This window comes from Entelurus aequoreus, linkage group LG03 (assembly GCF_033978785.1).
Source record: "Entelurus aequoreus isolate RoL-2023_Sb linkage group LG03, RoL_Eaeq_v1.1, whole genome shotgun sequence".
NCBI classification, from domain to species: Eukaryota; Metazoa; Chordata; class Actinopteri; order Syngnathiformes; family Syngnathidae; genus Entelurus; species Entelurus aequoreus.
The window spans coordinates 95,333,315-95,357,015 of NC_084733.1; the positions used below are offsets into that span (position 1 = coordinate 95,333,315).

Genomic DNA, 23,701 nt, shown 5'->3' on the forward strand with positions numbered 1-23,701 from the left:
CTCACTCTTTTTTGCCACTTGTGCCAGCTTTTTTGAAACATGTTGCAGGCATCAAACTCCAAATGAGCTAATATTTGCAAAAAATAACAAAGTTTCTCAGTGTGAACATGAAATAACCGTTGAAAAGGATTTGCAAATCATTGTATTCTCTTTCTATTTACCATTTACACACGGTGACAAGGTTTATACAAGCGGTGCGTGGCTGTTCCTATTGGCTCTTCCCCTATCAGGTGAGAATAAAGGTGTGCCTGTGAAAACACCTTGACAAGATTAATGTTCTTCCAGTCTTTATGGCAGCTATTGTGCTCCAAGTAGTGTGGTTACCGTACTACTATTATTTGACAACAACTTCCCTGTGAGTCACATGTACACAACTGGTCCTGAGTGCAGTTAGCCAGCATCATGGTGAGGGGGATGTGTCATGGTGAGGGGGATGTGTCATGGTGAGGGGGATGTGTCGGGGACTTCAAAGTCTGACTTTGCCCTGCAGGGATGGTGCAGCGGCTTCAAACGAACCACAGAGAAGGAATATTGGATTGTCACTTCCTGCCGCTGCTCTGAAGAGGAAGTGGTGTAAATGCAGATGAAGTGACTTCAGAATAAGACTATTGTTAGAAAGGGATTCTCCACAAACCGGTTCTTATAGTTGACCAAATGTTAAAGAGGACATTTACGGGAAATTGACTTTGGATGTGTGTAATTGCACAATAAAGTTGCAGAGTCTTTCTAAAAGCTTCCTCAGATCGTACAGATTTTGTACATTCAAGGTGCTAAAAGCCGTCTGAAGTCGGTCAAAATATGATCAACTTTAAAGTCCACACGCACTAAAAAAAGTCATTTTGTTATTTTCCATTTTCAAAACATACAATTTATAGATTTTTTTAACCTTTCGGGCTCCTCTCAAGTTTGATCTCAGTCATACTTTTTTATGTATTTAACTAAGTCATATATTATCAGTTTTTATCTTTGTATTCAAGGCTTAAATCTCTACATCTTCAGGTCTTTCTGAAAGAAAAAACAAACAAACCTTCTTTTTATGACAAAAATACAAAATATTTCCCCCCAAAAATTTTTTTTAAGTAAAATATTTCCTGTGAAGTAATTAGATGCTTAAAATGCTTCATCTTTTCAAACTAAATATATTAGTTTTGTCCCTTTTGACATTAAAAATCATGCACTGCATGCGATTGCATATATTTTCAATATTATCAAAATATAATATCATGTATTCCAAAACAATTTTTTGTTAAAATAAAGATAAATACTGTACTTAAAAATCTGCTTGACTTATGATTTCAAAACAAATGATCAATCAAATCGTGGACTGTAAAATTGACAATAGATTTTACGGTTAAATTACACCGACTTGTGTTTTTTTTACAGTAAAATCCACTTTGGTACTGGGGCCGTATTTATCAAGCTTCTTAGAATGACTCCTAAGAAGTCTGCTAAGAGTTGACTTAAGAGTAAATAAATTCTTGGCTGAAAGCTGCACTTAAAAGTTAGTTAACAAGCGTCTTACTCACACTTTCAGCGAAGTGTAGGACTGAATCTTAAGTGTCACACTCAGAGCTGAATGACGACATTACTATGTGCCGTAAACGCAATTTTAGGTGACGTCATTTCTGTGTCCATAGAAATGACCAATCACGGAAGGGAATCCGTTGTCTAAGAATAAAGAAATATCTTGGAAATATTTAAGTGGACAATGGGAGTGTATATTTTGACAATAAACTACAAAATAATACAAAACAAACTAGTCCCCGCCGGCACTCACGCTACCGCTCCCTCTCTTCTCTCGCCCACACACTCACTGACGTCACTCACCTCACGGCCACACACATACGCTACTGTCATAACATTTTCTTTCCAATTCATTAATTAGGCAACTAATTTGAAACTGGTGTGGGTGGCTCTATATATACTAGCCCACTGCAGACACATGCAGAAATCAACAAGGAATCGAAAAGTATTAAATCTGTGACAAAAATAATACCCGCTCTGTCTAAACGATACCGTTTGATCAGCTGCTCGTCATCAAACAAATCCAGGACATCCTTCCGCTCCCTGAACGTTGGCGCACGTCTCTCTCGCCTCAGTGCCATCCCCTGCTGGCAACTCCTAACCACTTAAGACACCTCTGAAGGTCTCTTAAATATCGTGGAGAGTAGGAGTGATTCTTAGACTTAAGAAAGTTGATAAATAGCTTTTGTTCTTAAGTTTGAGAATAGGACTACATTTCGCAAATTCTCAGGACTTAAGTGTAAAATGGCACTCTAAGACGCTTGATAAATACGGCCCCTGGTTTTTTTCATGTACAGTAAGACAGTAAAACATTAAAAAACAAACAAACAAAACATTAAAACATTATGGTAAAAAAAACAAAAAAAATTTCTCCATTCCATTCCATTTTTTAATATGCTGTAAAAAAAACAAAACACTGTAAAATCCATTTAAAATTTACTGTAAAATCCTGGTGACTGGGTTTTTAAAGTAAAATTTAAATATTTTTTTGCAGCTTATGTAAATAAATATATTGTTAATGTATTATTTATTTATATATATATATATATATATATATATTGAATTGGCCATTTTTCAAACTTCCACAATTCCCACATTCTTCAACACATTCCAACATTCTGGACATTCAAACTTCCTCTTTTCCAAGTTAAAAAAAAAATCCAGATTTTCCCGAAATTCCCTAATACTATTTACTACTCCAACATTTCTTGCCCGTTTTAAACAATTCCAACACCAACCAATTCCGCTCATTTAGGACATTCCTAATCATTTTCAATAAATAACATTTGAGTTTGACAGTCCTGCCTTAAGAGAAGGAAACTATTTGGGATACACCACTTCTCAGACGGCAACATAGCAATGGTGGGTTTAGGGTAAGGCCTGGAAGAACGGCAGCCTGCTGGGATATGTTTGTCAAGGAGTGTGTTGTGCCCGAGGAACGGCAAGAGAACTTTCCAATGTCTGGGTCAGCTGGGATTCTACTTAGTGAAAAACTTCCTCCATTTGTCAAAGGAGAGACAACGAGAATGCGGGCTCCCGTGGATGTGATAAAAAAGGTAGCGTGTGCTTTGTATTACCTGGTCGACGAGGTAAGACTACGGAAAACATTGAATGCATTTGGACTGGCAAAGCAGACTACTACTAGTTATTGTCCGCCATGTATGTCACATGATTACTCAACGTCTAGGTCCAGAGTAAACCAAGTTTGATAACAAGTTGTTTCCTTTCACACGTCCATTAAATATATGTGATTCATGTATGATGTCTCAGGTGTGATTCACTACAATAGGAAACTATGGACTGGACTCTCACACTATTAACTAGATCCACTATGGACTGGACTCTCACACTATTAACTAGATCCACTATGGACTGGACTCTCACACTATTAACTAGATCCACTATGGACTGGACTCTCACACTATTAACTAGATCCACTATGGACTGGACTCTCACACTATTAACTAGATCCACTATGGACTGGACTCTCACACTATTAACTAGATCCACTATGGACTGGACTCTCACACTATTAACTAGATCCACTATGGACTGGACTCTCACACTATTAACTAGATCCACTATGGACTGGACTCTCACACAATTAACTAGATCTACTATGGACTGGACTCTCACACTATTAACTAGATCCACTATGGACTGGACTCTCACACTATTATGTTAGATCCACTATGGACTGAACTCTCACACTATTAACTAGATCCACTATGGACTGGACTCTCACACTATTAACTAGATCCACTATGGACTGGACTCTCACACTATTAACTAGATCCACTATGGACTGGACTCTCACACAATTAACTAGATCCACTATGGACTGGACTCTCGCACAATTAACTAGATCCACTATGGACTGGACTCTCACACTATTAACTAGATCCACTATGGACTGGACTCTCACACTATTAACTAGATCCACTATGGACTGGACTCTCACACTATTAACTAGATCCACTATGGACTGGACTCTCACACAATTAACTAGATCCACTATGGACTGGACTCTCGCACAATTAACTAGATCCACTATGGACTGGACTCTCACACTATTAACTAGATCCACTATGGACTGGACTCTCACACTATTAACTAGATCCACTATGGACTGGACTCTCACACAATTAACTAGATCTACTATGGACTGGACTCTCACACTATTAACTAGATCCACTATGGACTGGACTCTCACACTATTATGTTAGATCCACTATGGACTGGACTCTCACACTATTATGTTAGATCCACTATGGACTGGACTCTCACACAATTAACTAGATCTACTATGGACTGGACTCTCACACTATTAACTAGATCCACTATGGACTGGACTCTCACACAATTAACTAGATCTACTATGGACTGGACTCTCACACTATTAACTAGATCCACTATGGACTGGACTCTCACACTATTATGTTAGATCCACTATGGACTGGACTCTCACACTATTATGTTAGATCCACTATGGACTGGACTCTCACACTATTATGTTAGATCCACTATGGACTGGACTCTCACTATTATGTTAGATCCACTATGGACTGGACTATCACACTAGGAGGTAGATCCACTATGGACTGGACTCTCACACTAGGAAGTAGATCCACTACGGACTGGACTCTCACTCTAGGAAGTAGATCCACTATGGACTGGACTGTCACACTAGGAAGTAGATCCACTATGGACTGGACTCTCACACTAGGAAGTAGATACACTATGGACTGGACTCTCCCACTAGGAAGTAGATCCACTATGGACTGGACTGTCACACTAGGAAGTAGATCCACTATGAACTGGACTGTCACACTAGGAAGTAGATCCACTATGGACTGGACTCTCCCACTAGGAAGTAGATCCACTATGGACTGGACTCTCCCACTAGGAAGTAGATCCACTATGGACTGGACTGTCACACTAGGAAGTAGATCCACTATGAACTGGACTGTCACACTAGCAAGTAGATCCACTATGGACTGGACTCTCCCACTAGGAAGTAGATCCACTATGGACTGGACTCTCCCACTAGGAAGTAGATCCACTATGGACTGGACTGTCACACTAGGAAGTAGATCCACTATGAACTGGACTGTCACACTAGCAAGTAGATCCACTATGGACTGGACTCTCCCACTAGAAAGTAGATCCACTATGGACTGGACTGTCCCACAAGGAAGTAGATCCACAATGGACGTATAGAAGTGAAGAGAATATAAGTCTTATGGAAACACACACAAGTCTTGACTCACCTCATGGCCACGTTGCTTCCATCTATAACCACTGGTCTGAAACAGGAAGCAGGCTCCTTGTCCGGTACAGGTCTAGGGGGCCTGGGTCCGCAGCCTCTGGGGACCAGTTTAGCGCTGCCCTTGTCATGGCGAATGTGGCAGGTCTTGATGAGTTCTTCTAGGATGTCATTGGTCTGGGCGTCATGGTGGAGGCTCTCCAGCACCCTCACTATGTCCTGCCGGGAGTAGCCCAGCTTCAGGAAGCGCTCCACTTTGGCGTGCTGGTCCATGGCGCAGACCACAGACTTGTTGGGGCTCCAGGTGGGTTTGTGGCTCTCCTCTGGCCTCCTTAAATATGTTTCATCTCCATGGCAGCGGCTGTGTTGGAGCAGTTGAAAGTAAAGAGAGGAAGTTGATACAAACTGATGACATCACGCTGGTTTAAAGATCTCCATCAACATGCCTGCAGGAGCTCGGACACCATGGACTGACACAAAGGATGGCACCAGTTCCTAAACAGGCCCAGAGCATAATACTACCACCACCATGCTTGACGGTAAGCATTGTGTTCCTGGGATTTTTCTCCTCCAAACATATTGCTGGCTATTGTGGCCAAACAGCTCCATTTGTGTTCCATCTGACATCACATGGACAAAGATAAGACCTAAATGATGTATACACATTTAGCTGTAAAGATCTACTGTAAAGTAGTGCGTTTTTGTCCCTTTTTCCAGGAACACTAATACCTCTCATAGAGTTGTAAAAAAGTAATGACAGACCACCTCAAAAAAACGGAATGGAATTTTACAGTTTTTTACTGAATGGGACACCCAAAATGTACATGAAATAAAGAAAGTGGGATTTACAATATTAACTATGAACCATAAAACACTGAATATTAACAACATATGAACATCGCTCCTCTTTTACGTGGGATTTACAATATTAAATTATGATAAATAAAACATTGAATACTAACAACAAATGAAAATCGCTCCTCTTTTACATGGGATTTACAATATTAACTATGAACAATAAAACACTGAATATTAACAACATATGAACATCACTCCTTTTTTTTTACGTGGGATTTACAATATTAACTATGAACAATAAAACACTGAATATTAACAAACATGAACATCACTCCTTTTTTTTACGTGGGATTTACAATATTAAATTATGATCAATAAAACATTGAATACTAACAACAAATGAAAATCGCTCCTCTTTTACATGGGATTTACAATATTAACTATGAACCATAAAACATTGAATATTAACAAAATATGAACATCGCTCCTCTTTTACGTGGGATTTACAATATTAACTATGAACAATAAAACATTGAATATTAACAACATATGAAAATCGCTCCTCTTTTACATGGGATTTACAATATTAACTATGAACCATAAAACATTGAATATTAACAAAATATGAACATCGCTCCTCTTTTACGTGGGATTTACAATATTAACTATGAACAATAAAACATTGAATATTAACAACATATGAAAATCGCTCCTCTTTTACATGGGATTTACAATATTAACTATGAACCATAAAACATTGAATATTAACAAAATATGAACATCGCTCCTCTTTTACGTGGGATTTACAATATTAACTATGAACAATAAAACATTGAATATTAACAACATATGAAAATCGCTCCTCTTTTAAATGGGATTTACAATATTAACTATGAACCATAAAACATTGAATATTAACAAAATATGAACATCGCTCCTCTTTTATGTGGGATTTACAATATTAACTATGAACAATAAAACACTGAATATTAACAAACATACGAACATCGCTCCTTTTTTTACGTGGGATTTACAATATTAACTATGAACAATAAAACATTGAATATTAACAACATATGAAAATCGCTCCTCTTTTTTACGTGGGATTTACAATATTAACTATGAACCATAAAACATTGAATATTAACAAAATATGAACATCGCTCCTCTTTTACGTGGGATTTACAATAGTAAATTATGATAAATAAAACATTGAATACTAACAACAAATGTAAATCGCTCCTCTTTTACATGGGATTTACAATATTAACTATGAACAATAAAACACTGAATATTAACAACATATGAACATCGTTCCCTTTTTTTTACGTGGGATTTACAATATTAACTATGAACAACAAAACACTGAATATTAACAACATATGAACATCGTTCCCTTTTTTTTACGTGGGATTTACAATATTAACTATGAACAATAAAACACTGAATATTAATAACATCTTTTACTTCTCAGACCAGCTCCTCCATAGTTGTGTATCTTTTACAATCAAGCAAAACACAACAAAAATGTAAAAAACGGCAAACATGAATTCAAAGTGTAATAAACACCTACAATGTGATATATTATCACGTAAAAATGTGCTTCTGCATCTGTTCTTGACACATGTGTTTGGGGCTGGCTGCTATGGAAACAAGCCCCGCCCACTCTGCTTTGTTCCTGGTCTGAGCTGCTGTGACCTAGATTACCCTAATAACTCCTATAACACTCCAAAGTGCAGATTTCAACCATTAAAATACTTTCTATAGTTCAAGACTTACACTCATCATAATGGCAAATACACTTTTCATGTTAAAGCTCTAAAAAAATTATGTACAACGAAAAACGGGTAAAAAAAAAAATTATTGGATTTTTTCTAAGTACAAAATCGAAAGAGGGTAAAAAGCACCTCTTTTTACCTTCTCTCGATCAAGCACTTAGAAAAAAAACGGAAAAAAAAAATGGATTAACGTCCAGTGGGCCGGATTGAAGACCTTAACGGGCCGCATGTGGCCCGTGGGCCCTATTTTGCCCAAGTTTGCTTTAAAATGTGCACAATTACAATTTCAAATGGTTTTAAATGCCATTATCAAGTAAGGACAAACCCTGATAGTTTTGAAGTGTATTTATTGTTGATTCAACTTGGAAAAAAAGCAGTAAATTTACCAGAACAAAGTTGAAATATTAGGAGAATAAAGTGATCATGTTAAGATAATATTTTTGTCATCTTTAAAAGGGAAAAAGTTTATTATAATAAAGTCATAACTTTATGAAAATGAAGTGATCATTTTAAGAGAAAAGATATACATGTATATTTAAAAAATGCAAGTTTTATGAGAATAAAGTTGTAATACTAGAAAAATATAGTGATCATCTTCAAATAATATTTTTGTAGTCCTTTCAGGGGAAAAAAAGTCATAATATTAGGAGGATAAAGTGATCATTTGAACAGAGAAAAAGATTGTTATGAAAAAAGTGAACATTTTATGAGAATACAGTTAGGAGAATAAAGTCATAAATAATGTAACATTCTAGAAGTGTGAAGTTGTAATATGCATTACAAAAAACATTCAGTTGGAATTTGTGGAATATTAGGCTGGGAAAATGTTATGACAATAAAGTGGAACTATTATTAAAAAAAATAAAAGTGATGTCACCAGAAAAAAATGACACTGAAAAAGATTTCTAAGTCAATCAGTTAGAAGTTGGGATTTCTTTCATCCTAATGATGTATTTGCATAAAGTTAGATGTATTTTAATAATATTGTACATGGTAATTGTGACTTGTTATATATTATATAGTAATATATCAGTATACATTATATACTGTATATATAATATGTAAATATTACATATATGTTATATTTTATATTGCTGCTATGGTACATTTTTAGTCTACTTTATAACTGCATTATCCTTTCCATCTTTACCCTTTCCATCCTTTGTAAGTGAGCTACTGTGTGGAACAATTTCCCGTGTGGATCATTCAAGTTTGTCTAAGTCATAACAATATTGACTTCTTGATTATTCCAAAAAAATAAAGGTATTTTCTGTCATGACTTTTTGTCAGACGGATGTTGGTTTATTGTTCATGTTTGTTTGGGTTCAATGTGGTTGACCTATTAAATGTCCACATAAGGAGAAGTTCAGCTCAAATGAATTAATGTGGTCATTAATGTGACCACAGCTAACATTTAGTGCTCACAACAGAACAAGTATCTTCTTATTGTGACCACAGCTAACATTTAGTGCTCACAACAGTACAAGTATCTTCTTAATGTGACCACAGCTAACATTTAGTGCTCACAACAGAACAAGTATCTTCTTATTGTGACCACAGCTAACATTTAGTGCTCACAACAGTACAAGTATCTTCTTAATGTGACCACAGCTAACATTTAGTGCTCACAACAGTACAAGTATCTTCTTAATGTGACCACAGCTAACATTTATCGCTCACAACAGTACAAGTATCTTCTTAATGTGACCACAGCTAACATTTAGTGCTCACAACAGTACAAGTATCTTCTTAATGTGACCACAGCTAACATTTATCGCTCACAACAGTACAAGTATCTTCTTAATGTGACCACAGCTAACATTTAGTGCTCATGTAGTAGAATTTCTGACCTTTGACCTATAGTTCATGTCTGTCAAAAATGTATGCTCATTTTGATTTCTCTTCCTCTTCTGTGGGACAAAAGTGAACCTTAAGTCGTGCCAACCTGTCTAACTGAATGTGTTGACTGTCTAAAAGATTCGAGTTGTTATGGAACAGATAGGGAAAACAAAACAAGACATTGACGCACTAACAAGAGAGATAAGAAAGGGATAAAGCCAAACGAAGAGAGTGTTTTGGGCACCATCTTCTTTTTCATGGTGACGGGCGCGCCCGGGGGGGAAACTTTCTGTGTGCTAGACAACTCAACCCAACCATTGTACCATTTGATTATGAGTAAAATAAAACTCTTGTGTTAAATCTACTTTGGTTCTCATTGACAACCTGGACTTTCCACTACAAAATTGGCGTCACGAACTAGGATGGTCCAGAACTCTGCAAGTCAACATCCGATCCGGCTTCTCTCTCAGGCAGACAACGCTTGCACGCGCGCATCTAATAAAAGGTAAGCTATTTTGCTTATTGTGTAAAAGTTGTCTGTCTGAAGAGAAACGGGATCGGTAAGATAAAAACTGAAATTTTCTTTCATAAAAGATAGTTCTCCAAAAACAACCTAGACTGAGGCATGTGTTGGTTGGCTTGAGTTGTATTATATGTGATCATTTGTCTGTGTGTTTGTTGAAAACTTGTAATCTCTTGTTTTTAACAAATGGGGATTGTTGATAGAATTTTGGTGGTTTGGAGTGTAGAAGCATAGACGATGTGAGACGAAAAATTTCTTTTAACCTCTTCATCCTCTGTCGTTGTTGGCAGAGGATGCTTTTTTCTGCAAGTACATGGTTAGCCGGAGTTGGACACAGCGAAATTTAAGGCAAGGTTGGCTAAACTGATGTGACATTTGGCCCACACAAATGTATGACGTCTATGAAGGTCCTACGTATCTGTCTATGTGGAAGCTGCAGCCGGGTAAAAAGCCTGATATAAGGTGATCGTTCAGTGACTCCGGTAAAGGAGATCAACTGAGCCAAGTTGTCACGAATTTGGAAATTTGCTGCAGTATAGATGGATAGAGTAAGGGCTCCATATGGTAGAGCCTTGGTGAAACTATATGGACTGACCAGACACGATGTACTGTAGAAATTGAAGGGTGATTCCTGGTAATTCTACAGCGCCTTAGGCTGTTATCCGTGTTGGTCAGGAAGGAAAAGCAGGATTTGCTCCGCTGAATGGGTTAATCGCCATTATATGAGTAAGAATGACCTGCGTGTGTGTGTTATGAGACGGCCGATTCCACAAAAGCACGCGTGCATTAGTTGTTTATATTGGTCCGGACCAGGGGGGAGTGTTTTGTGGGATAAAAATGTGTGTTTTTAAATTTATATATATATATCTGCGTATTTTAATAACTTTTGTGTAGCACCTGGTTTCTTATCTGTTTTAATTCTCCCTCATGCTTTTGTGAGAGTTCCCTCACGCTTTTTTCGCACCCACGCTGATCTGCAAGAGCTGGGAAATTGTTGGTTATGTGTGTGCGTGTGAGAAAATAGACAAAGTTATGTACAGAAAACACATGAGTGAATGATCCATCCATATAATTATTTTCTTTCGCTTATCAAGAGGTTGGATCGCGGAGGCAGCAGCCTAAGCAGGGAGGCTTCCCCTCGTGGGCGCTGCGAGCTAATTCCTGTCATTTGAATTTGTTTTTAACTATACTGGTGATTGTGACTGTGCGATATTACAGTTGTTTTAATTTACCAGCTCTTGCTCGCTGGTAAATTCTCTGTGTGTGAGTGACTGTGTGACGCATAAAAAAAAAAAAAGAAGCTGGGAGACATTTTGAGATAAGAGTGTGTGCGTGTGACGAGGCTGTGTGAGTGTCAGCTGTACGAGGCGTGGGCCGAAGAGGTGTGACAGTGTTAGCATAGCATTGGGCTAGGTTAGCAAAAGTTTGCTTACTGAGGCATAGTAAGGCTAGGTTAGCATCTAGCTTGGCATTACTAAGTGTGGTTGAACAGTTATTCTCGGTCTGTAGAGTGTGCTAGTAGTAGGTGCTTGCTAAGTCCAGTAAAATAATAGATATATGGAAAATTACACGGTTAATTATCAATAAATAAATACGGATTGTGGGACATTGAAACATTGTTTAATTCATCATTCATTTATATGTCTAGTATACTTTTTTTTGGTACAGCCTTGTTGCTTATCTGATCCATCCAGTTTCTGTGTGGAAGTTGAGACAAACACACACGCACGAACATCATAGATTAGGACACATTGTAACTTTGAATTAATAGTTATACAACAAATAAATTAATAATATTGAATTTAAATTTGATAAAGATAAATTGATCATACATTGACATTTTATTTTTTTTAGGAATAAACACACAATAAAATAAAAGTTAAATGTATATTCTAATACATCTAAGGGCATCTGTGAAACATAGAGTCTGAAGAAGTACAGATAAGAGCCACTCAGCGCCATTGTCAAAACAAAACGTAGAGAAGCGTTAAACAAATTCTAATCAGAAGGAAGACAGACCAAAATATGAGAACTTAAGTAAACAGACAGCAAGTAAACCAGAAATAATAATGTAAATAAATAACAAATAAAGCAAATTTCTATGTGACATTGGTGCATGTAGAATTACATGTAGAGAATAAAACTAAATGGAAATAACTGTCTGCAAGATGAGCATGACGTCATGAATTGTGCTCGGGTTAGTAATAGATAGATAGATAGACAGATAAAACGTTATTGATTCCTTCAGGAGAGTTCCCTTTGGAAGAAGAACTAAAAAGTAAACAGTAACTAATAAGGGTATAAATGGAAACAAAATAGATTCTATTAAAAGAGAAACTAGGCATTAACGACCATGATATAAAAAAAAAAGTATTGCACTGTTATTGTTTTGCATTCCCTGTCATCCTAGCCCCCCAAAGAGGAGTTGTACAGTGTAATGATGTATGAGACAAAGGATTTTTCATAGGCTAAACCAGTAGTTCTCAAATGAGGGTACGGTGTTTCCGCCCGGACAAAAAAGGGAGGTACTTGAAGGTATGCCAAGGGGTACCTGAGATTTTAAATATTTTAAAATGCAGACAATAAAAATAAACACAGTACGGACGTTAAAAGTTAAAAGATTAAAAGATTTAGCTGAAAGATAAGGAGAAACGTGAATAAAAACATTCCTTTGTTTTGGAGAGTATCACGCACAGCGGGAGGTCAGAGTGCAAGCATGACAGCTTGCTCGCGCCTACTGATAGACAAATGATAGTTTAAATTAACTTATACATAATCTTTAAGTGAATTAAAAGGGTACTTAAATACACATGAAGTAGTACGTATAATCTTTGAATTAAGGTTATTGATTAGCAATTAATGGGATAGTTAAGACTGTAATTTAAAAAAAAAAAAAAAAAACGTGATATGCAAATTGAACTAACCGAGAGGATATGAAAACGATGGGTGTACATGTTTTGAGTTCCAAATTCTGGAGGAAAAAACCTCAACAAAACGTAAAACCATTCAGACGGACTTGGGTGGTAGCCACGGTTGTGCTAGGTCAAGCGAGGGTGGAAAGGATGTGCAGCCGGGGGACTGCCAGCTTCTCTGAACAAGACAAGCTCCAAGGTGTAGCCAGAACATGCTCACAAAAAATACAGGTGTGACAGCAGGACGAACAGCAGGATACAAACAGACCCCTGCTGGACATAAGTGTCAACGGACAATGTTCAACACAATCTTTGAAGCATTCCTTTGTGGTCAACCTGCACACACCTTGTAATGACCTGCTTACGAACTGTGCCCTGACAATTCAATACTGCACAGAAGGAACTTCCTGATGTTGCCTGACAGCACGACATCAGCTGACAACTACTGGGGACGCCTCCCAGGAATGAGTGGAAGACGGGGACTGCTCCAACTGTCCTAGCGCTGGCTGACGGAGGTGCGTCCGTGTGTCCTGCCACCCAAACCGCCAAATTGTATGATCACCAATTAGACGACTCATAATAGGAGCCTTTTGACTCTTATATATGGTGGGACTCAAGGTATGGCCGCTCATGTGAACTATCCTTAAAACAATTAGAATGGTATAAGATGGACAACTAATGACCCACATTGTTCCCTCTGTCCTGCCTACGAAACAAAATTTTTTTTAGGTCAAATGATAAAACAGGGCGTAGCTGCCGCTGATTGAACCGATACGCAAATCAATTATTTCGGTTGTCTGTTAAAAACATAGCTATTGGTTGCAATTTGGACATTTCTGCTGTAGGCTACAAAGAGTGACAAAGGGGGGAGGAATTATGATTTATGAAAGGGAAAACATTAAAAGTAGATCAATTTGAGTATGTTGAAATTAAAATCACATTTTCCTCAGAAATGTATTTCAAGGTAATTGTAGTATACCGACCGACCACAGCTAAAGACATTTTTCTTGATTCATTTTCAGACATCCTCAAACAGCATAGTATGACAGAAGTAACGTCATGGAGGACGTTAATCTGGACTGGTTAAATAAGACGCGTAGAAAGAAACTTAAGGATATTATAAACGGCTTCTATATGATACAAATGAAAGCAGCCCTACTAGAATTACAATTGGATGACAAAAATTAAAGAGAACATCTGTAAATACACGAATACAAAACCAGAAAGAAGAGTGCTAAAATAAAAATACCATTGGATTAATAAAACAGTTTGGATTCTAATAAAGACATGAGGACTCAGCTCTCATAAGAGAAATTATAACAGGTCTAAATACAGATCGTAGGATTTAAAAGTTTTGAGGAACAAATTTACAATGTTTATGCGGAAGTCTAAGGCTGACTTTCACTTAGAATTAATCAAAGCTGCAAAAGGGAACATTAGAAAGTTATGGAAAACCAGATACAAACTTACGGAAAGAGAGCAAACAAGAAACAACACTATAACATTAAATATCAATGGCGTTACTATCGCAGACAGTCTGGACATAAGTAATAATTTTAATGAACATTTCATCAGTCTGTACAAACCCTGAATAAAAATCCCTCAAAATCAGTGCAAATAATTGTCATTTATTCAGGATGGACTCATTTTAGAAGTAACAAATGAAACAAAGTTAAACAAAATCTTCGCTGCATTATCAGACTCACGATCTAGAGATATATATATATGGGTTGGACACTATCTTCCTAAAAACATATAAGGATTGTATTATTGCTCGTATAACAACGATTGATAAATAAATCAATAACGGAAAACACTTTCCCTACCACGTCGAGAAACTGCTACTATGATTAAATCCATAAAGCAGGAAATAAAGAAGACCAGAACATGTACAGACCAATTAGCCTTCTCCACGTTATAACAAAAGGAATAGAAAATTTGAAATTAAAAAGTGGCTTTGGAGCAATCAAGGCTGCTCACACGGTCACTAAGAGGGGCATTATGTTGACACATCAATTTAATGAGTATTATATTTATCCATGAGAGCATTTTTGTTGTAAATTGTGAGGTATGGCTGTTAAAATCTTGGTTGTTGTTACGAATGATGACAGATGTGAACAAGAGCATGTATTGTCTTTGTGTGATGATGTAAATAAGGTGTGGTTGTATTGTATATTAAGTATGTGTCCATGAAGGGGCATTTGGTGACTTTTCTTATAATTGAATACATGCTACAGTATGATTATTTTTGATTAATTATTGATTATTATGAATGTATATATTTATTATGATTAATTAGTGTCATAATTTTAGTGCTTGATTTGTGGATCCCTTTAATTTAGGTAGCCAGGGACTACAGATGGAAAGTAGCTATTTAGATATAATCTGGTACAGAACATATCTGTTTCTGAACTTAATGTTTCTGTGCATTGTCCCATCATAGATAGACTAAATTAAATACAACTATTTAGTGAATTATTGAGGCCACAATAATTCACTAGGTGTTGTAAAATATCAAAGTACTATTGCAAAAGCGAACATTGACCTCAAACATGACCTGTCCTCCACCTCTGTTCTTGCTGCACTTGACTATCAGCTGCCTTTTCTTTTTCTTGGATGTTTCTGAAACTACTAATACTACTACTACTACTACTATTACTATTACTGCGACTAACACTGTCCCTGTGAGAGGGACAGAGGGGGGAGGTGAGTTTGGATTGGGTCAAGTTTGAGCGTGTTGAGGTTTTATTTAATCAATATGATCAATCCGGTACAAGGATAAAGGAACGTAATGATTTAGATTGACAATTGCAGTGGTTGGCGAAAGCAACCCCACCCTCAAAGGAGGGTGCCAATTCAGTAATTAAATGCTTTGTGAATGATCTAATATCCCGACATGGTTTCCCCAAAAAGATTAGGTCAAACAACGGCACCTATTTTAAGAAAACAGGTTATCATCTTCAGTCACAAGATCAGCACTTCTCAGGACCAGCAGCTTCCTAGAGAGGTGGAAAGACCATGAGACCAAAATGGTAAGTTTGCAAAATGTAGAATTTGTGTGCCAGTTCCTCTGTGCAGATTTGAGGATGAAAGCAGCCACTCCAGATTCCCTTGCACTCGCTAAGAGGGGCACGGTCAAAGCCGATCCAGGACCAACACCCGATACCTGACTGGAAGGAACCAAGAGGAGAGACAACACCTTGCCAGCGATGACGAGAACAACTAACGTTGCCAGCCAATGTGTCCACCGGGACTCCAGCAGCTGTGGAAAGAAGTGTCGGGAGTGCTGAAGCAGCGAGGAGGCGTTGAAGCAAGCCGAGGGCCTGGACCAAAGCCCCAACGCCCCATACTTTGCCCCGCCTTCCCCAAAGCCCCATACTTTTCCCCAATTTCGGCCAGCACGGACATGCCATTAAACAGTCTGCCCAATGGACTGAACCACACCCCAAGAACAGACAGAGACAGACTGTTTGAGTGGATCTCTTTCTTCACCAAGGCAGCCAAAAGCCCAACGAGGTGTCGGCAGGCCACCAGCCTGAGGCACCACCGAGCCATCTATACGAGCACTAATCGAACATGGACTCATACGAAATTCAGTTGTGTGTACAAAATCAATTGGTAACTACATTCATTGCAAATGCCGGGAAAAATAATAATGCAACAGCCTACAGTCATAAGTCTATATTAATTCTAAACCAGATCTTGTTTGATTCATTATTAATGTGAAAATACATCTTGAATAAGCATATATATATTCATCTAATTATGTTCATGATCAAAGTATTTTGGTATTACGTTACTAACTCAAAGGGTAGGCCACTAATTGTGTTCTGTGAGATGGTTTTACTGCAGGCTGGTAACAGCGATCGCTCTGAAGGAGGGTCATAGACGGAATTTTTGCCTCGTATAAAAACATTGAGGTTTTTGCCTCTATCTGCGGTAGAGATTTAATTTAGTGGTCTATATCAGAAATTGTTTTGGTCCAGGGTCTTAAGACCCTGGAAGGCGGGTATGTAGTAGAATTTCTGACCTTTGACCTATAGTTCATGTCTGTCAAAAATGTATGCTCATTTTGATTTCTCTTCCTCTTCTGTGGGACAAAAGTGAACCTTAAGTCGTGCCAACCTGTATAACTGAATGTGTTGACTGTCTAAAAGATTCGAGTTGTTATGGAACAGATAGGGAAAACAAAACAAGACATTGACGCACTAACAAGAGAGATAAGAAAGGGATAAAGCCAAACGAAGAGAGTGTTTTGGGCACCATCTTCTTTTTCATGGTGACGGGCGCGCCCGGGGGGGGAAACTTTCTGTGTGCTAGACAACTCAACCCAACCATTGTACCATTTGATTATGAGTAAAATAAAACTCTTGTGTTAAATCTACTTTGGTTCTCATTGACAACCTGGACTTTCCACTACACTCACAACAGAACAAGTATCTTCTTAATGTGACCACAGCTAACATTTAGTGCTCACAACAGTACAAGTATCTTCTTAATGTGACCACAGCTAACATTTAGTGCTCACAACAGTACAAGTATCTTCTTAAATGTGACCACAGCTAACATTTAGTGCTCACAACAGTACAAGTATCTTCTTAATGTGACCACAGCTAACATTTAGTGCTCACAACAGTACAAGTATCTTCTTAATGTGACCACAGCTAACATTTAGTGCTCACAACAGTACAAGTATCTTCTTAAATGTGACCACAGCTAACATTTAGTGCTCACAACAGTACAAGTATCTTCTTAATGTGACCACAGCTAACATTTAGTGCTCACAACAGTACAAGTATCTTCTTAATGTGACCACAGCTAACATTTAGTGCTCACAACAGTACAAGTATCTTCTTAATGTGACCACAGCTAACATTTAGTGCTCACAACAGAACAAGTATCTTCTTAATGTGACCACAGCTAACATTTAGTGCTCACAACAGTACAAGTATCTTCTTAATGTGACCACAGCTAACATTTAGTGCTCACAACAGTACAAGTATCTTCTTAAATGTGACCACAGCTAACATTTAGTGCTCACAACAGTACAAGTATCTTCTTAATGTGACCACAGCTAACATTTAGTGCTCACAACAGTACAAGTATCTTCTTAAATGTGACCACAGCTAACATTTAGTGCTCACAACAGTACAAGTATCTTCTTAATGTGACCACAGCTAACATTTAGTGCTCACAACAGTACAAGTATCTTCTTAATGTGACCACAGCTAACATTTAGTGCTCACAACAGTAAATTGTCAACAATGAGCGGGGATTGAACCCACAACCTCATGTGTCGCAACTGGCTATTATTGACGGGCACTGTCCCCATACCAATATTTTGGTACCGGTACCTAAATGTATTTCGATACTTTTCTAAATAAAGGGGAGCACAAAAAATGTCATTATTGTCTTTATTGTAACAACAAATGTTAGTGTACATGAAACATATGTTTATTATTGTCATTTAGTCCTTCAATAAAATAGTCAACATACTAGACAACTTGTCTTTTAGTAGTAAGTAAACAAACAAAGACTCCTAATTAGTCTGCTGACGTATGCAGTAACATATTGTGTCATTTATACACCTATTATTTTGTACACATTATGAGGGACAAACTGTAAAAACGGATTATTCATCTACTTGTTCATTTACTGTTAATATCTGCTTATTTTCTGTTTTAACATGTTCTATCTACACTTCTGTTCAAATGTAATAATCACTTATTCTTCTCGTCTTTGATACTTGACATTAGTTTTGGATGATACCACACATTTAGGTATGGATGTGATACCAAGTAGTTACAGGATCATACATTGGTCATATTCAAAGTCCTCATGTGTGCAGGGACATATTTACTGACTTTATAAACATAATAGGAATTTAAAAAAAAGGAAAATAATATATCGATGTAATCATAGTAATATCGACTATTGTACTTGGTATCATTACAGTGGATGTCAGGTGTAGATCCACCCATGGCATTTGTTTACATTGTGACGGCGGTGAGCTATTGTATCCTCCTACGGTGTGTAGTGAAGCATGTTTAGATATTCCTCGTCCTGCAGTGATAATGATACTTGTAAGAAACTTACTTTATTTGTCGCCATGGAGACCAGGATTAGTGATTTAGAAGTAGCTAAAAAAATGTGGATGGATGTTAGCTGCATGTGTTAAAGCAGCTCTTCCTGAGGGTGTTTCAGTGTTATAACTTCACCTTTATCTTGACTTTTTACACCAAAATGCGTCCATTCTCCCTTTTCTGTCTACACACTGTGTCTGCTTGTAAGTACTCTGTGTGTGTGCGCTGCCCAACATGCTCCTCTGCTCCTACAACCAGCAATGTCATGATGTGACTACGCAGGAAGTGGTAGTTTTCAAAGAGATGTGTTCCTATTGTCCTCAGTGACAAAGCACAATGTGCACTTCCTTGTGTTGTGTTGCTAAACTGTCAGCAGGTGTGGTGCATGACCAAAGATCATATATTGTGAGAGGATGATCATGGTGATGTAGAGCACACACCAAGTCACTCATATCAACTTCTTTCCCCCACTTATAAACAATACAGAGGACATGACCTGGGGCCAATTGCAGGTCCATATTGTAACTAATGATACCTTTTTACTTTTCCTGAGGGAACTCTCCTGAAGGAGTCAATACAGTCTACATCTATCTAACTTCATAGTTTAATGCACAGGTGTCAAACTCAAGGCCCTGGGGCCAGATCTGACCTGTCACTTCATTTTATATGGCCCGCAAAAGCCTACAAATAATAGGCTTCAATAATGTAATTTACGATCTCCATTTTGACAATTTTTTTTTTAAATACATACATATTTATCTATACACATACATATGTATATATGTATACATATATATGCGTACATATACAGTATATATAAATATACATACATATATATACACACATACATATATGCGTACATATATACATATGTGTACATATATAAATATACATATACACGTAAATACACACGTATATATATATATATATATGTATACACACACATATGTACATATGTATAACTCAAATCAAAATAATGTAAAATAATGTATATACACACATATATATATATATACACACACATGTACATAAATATATAACTCAATTCAAAATAATGTATATGTATATATATATTTAGCAATATATACATATAAATACATAATATACACACATATATAAATATATATAACTCAATTAAAAATAATGTATATACTGTATATATATATACACACATATATATAAATATACACACATATATACATATATATAACTCAATTAAAAATAATGTATATACTGTATATATATATATATATATATACACACATATACATACACACACACACATATATATGTATATATATATATATATATATATATATATATATATATATATATACGGTATATATATATACATACATATATATATATATATATACACATACATACATACATATATATATATATATATATATATATATATATATATATATATACACACATACATACATATATATATATATATATATACGGTATATATATATACATACATATATATATATATATATACACATACATACATACATACATATATATATATATATATATATATATATATATATATATACACACATACATACATATATATATATATATATGTATATATATATATATACACATACATACATATATATATATATATACACACATACATATATATATATATATATATATATATATATATATATATATATATATATATATATATATATATATATATATATATACATATACATACATACACATATATACATATAACTCAATTCAAAATAATGTAAAAGAATGTATATGTATATATATATATATATATTTATCAATATATACATATAAATACACACATTTATATACATAGATGTATACAAATATACAAGTCAATTCAAAAACATGTAAAATAATATAAATAATTACATATATATTCAACTATTTTAAACTATATTATCTAATGATGCAAAAAATATGATATTATCATACATTCTTTGGCATGTTTTTAAATAGAGTACGACTGCTAAAGAAGTCCCCATGGGGCCAAAGAGAGTTGCCAGCACTTTGATAAAGAAGGTGAAAAACACTCTTGAATTGAAGAAAGAACTTTAAGGTGGTGTCCATGTGGCTCTCGTAGCATGTTTTATTACTGAAATGTTATGTTTGGATTGTAATTATTATTTACAATTAGAAGTATGTATTGAGGATTTGATGTATGTTTATTTGAATATACTTGGCTGAAAAATGTCATTGTTTTCAAACTGTCTCTTTAAGAGACACTGCTTGTTGTTGCCTCTGTTGGATGTAAAATGTGGAATGTGAAATATTTTGTGCTTGATTGCTTGCCACACCTGAAGGAAGTAAGGATTTTCGTGTAATTGTTATTTTCTCTTCAAAAGAAATGCGCAGCACTGCAACTGAAGGAGCCAAACTCTTCCTCACAAGCCATTCAATAGCATTCTTCTAATATGTTATTTGCTACAAAAATCATAATAAAACACTTTCAACATAGGTTACTGATAATTATTCTCTTTTAAAAGTGTTTTGTCTTCATATTTTTGGCCGTCTGCAACAAAGGTTAAGTTGGATTTACATCGGGAAAATATTTCAGTTTTTTTTTTGCCTATCATTCACAATCCCTACGCGAGACAAGAACACATCTTTTCTTTCCTCTTTTTTGTGCATTCTAAACCGCAAATAAAGGCCAGCAAGAAGTGGCCAACAACGTAGATAATGAAAGTCATCCATTCTGCCTGTAAAGCCAAAAACCACCAACAACACTGCGTTTACATGTCGTGATCAAGTAACCAAGTATTAGCGATATTGTCATTATAAGCGCTAACGGCGAGGAACTACTTTTACTAACACGGCGCATCGATCAGAGGTAACTTATGCAACTACTGACATACTGAGATGTTGCTGCTGTACCGCCTCTAAGTTAGTAAAAGTTTGTATAAATCATGTATAGTAGAAAGTTGTGGCCTTAAATCGAGTATTGTGCTGAAAGATATAAACATCCCTATCAGTCGGCATTCCAGTGAAAGCAGACATTGTTGAGTAAGTGATTGTTTTATTATGTCCGTAGTTTGTGTTTCTTGTTCTGCACTCAGCAATACTGCTACATGATGCTTTAATGTGGTTGGATCTGTTTATCACTCAGCGTCTAAAACTTGTAGTTCATCATCAAAAATATAAGGTTTGCTCGTCGTCTGCTGTTGCCATTTCTAATATAAAGTAGTGTAAAGTTCTTACTTATATCTGTCAGTAAACTCGCCATGAAAGCACTAAAACATACCGGTGTAGTGAGTTGACATTATTCACCCAAGGAACTTTAGTTACTAGAGAGTTCCGGTCACGGGACACATATCGGGCGTTGTTGTTGCACTAGTGAGCCACAGATGAGGAGATGCTGCTCCGTTACTGATTGAAGTGTGAAGGTCATTAAAACAGTTAGCGCCATCTTTTTACACTTTTTACACTCCCGTCCTTGCACGCTACACCGCTACAACAAGGAGAAGACGCTGTCCAAGTGGAGGCACGTAAATAAGACCCGCCCACAAAACGGTGCATCCTGAAGAGACTGTCAGAAAGTGAGTTGAAGATGATGAGTAAAACATCATCTATGCAACATTTTGAGCAAAGAAGCAGCATTACATGTTATGTAGACCGCAAGGAAGTCTTTTACATTTACAAAATAATCATAATAATTAGGGATAAATGCGTTAAAATGTAATATCGGAAATTATCGGTATCGTTTTTTTTATTATCGGTATCGTTTTTTTTTTTTTTTTAATTAAATCAACATAAAAAACACAAGATACACTTACAATTAGTGCACCAACCCAAAAAACATCCCTCCCCCATTCACACTCATTCACACAAAAGGGTTGTTTCTTTCTGTTATTAATATTCTGCTTCCTACATTATATATCAATATATATCAATACAGTCTGCAAGGGATACAGTCCGTAAGCACACATGATTGTGCGTGCTGCTGCTCCACTAATAGTACTAACCTTTAACACTTCATTTTACTCATTTTCATTCATTACTAGTTTCTATGTAACTGTTTTTATATTGTTTTACTTTCCTTTTTATTCAAGAAAATGTTTTTAATTTATTTATCTTATTTTATTTGATTCATTTTTTTAAAAAGTACCTTATCTTCACCATACCTGGTTGTCCAAATTAGACATAATAATGTGTTAATTCCACGACTGTATATATCGGTTGATATCGGTATCGGTTGATATCGGTATCGGTAATTAAAGAGTTGGACAATATCGGAATATCGGATATTGGCAAAAAGCCATTATCGGACATCCCTAATAATAATATGACTCCTTTAATGCGCCTTATAATCCGGTGCGCCCTATGGTCCGACAAATATGGTATATTGCTTTTTTTTTTTTATTACATGCAGTCAACACATTTTTTTTAGCCTCGAAGTCCAAAAGTTTGGACACCCCTTCGGTAGAAAATGCTTCAAAATAAACCTC

The 23,701-nt window shown here is 36.2% G+C and overlaps 1 protein-coding gene across 1 annotated transcript in view; it reads right to left on the reverse strand.

Annotated features, from left to right (window-relative positions):
* LOC133647154 (probable ribonuclease ZC3H12D) overlaps positions 1-23,701 on the reverse strand; it is a 44,081-nt gene that overhangs the window by 17,468 nt on the left and 2,912 nt on the right. The window contains exon 2 of the mRNA XM_062043297.1: positions 5,295-5,651. Within this exon, the coding sequence (XP_061899281.1) occupies positions 5,295-5,563 (269 nt within the window). The 5' untranslated portion in view covers positions 5,564-5,651. The remainder of the gene's footprint in view (positions 1-5,294; positions 5,652-23,701) is intronic.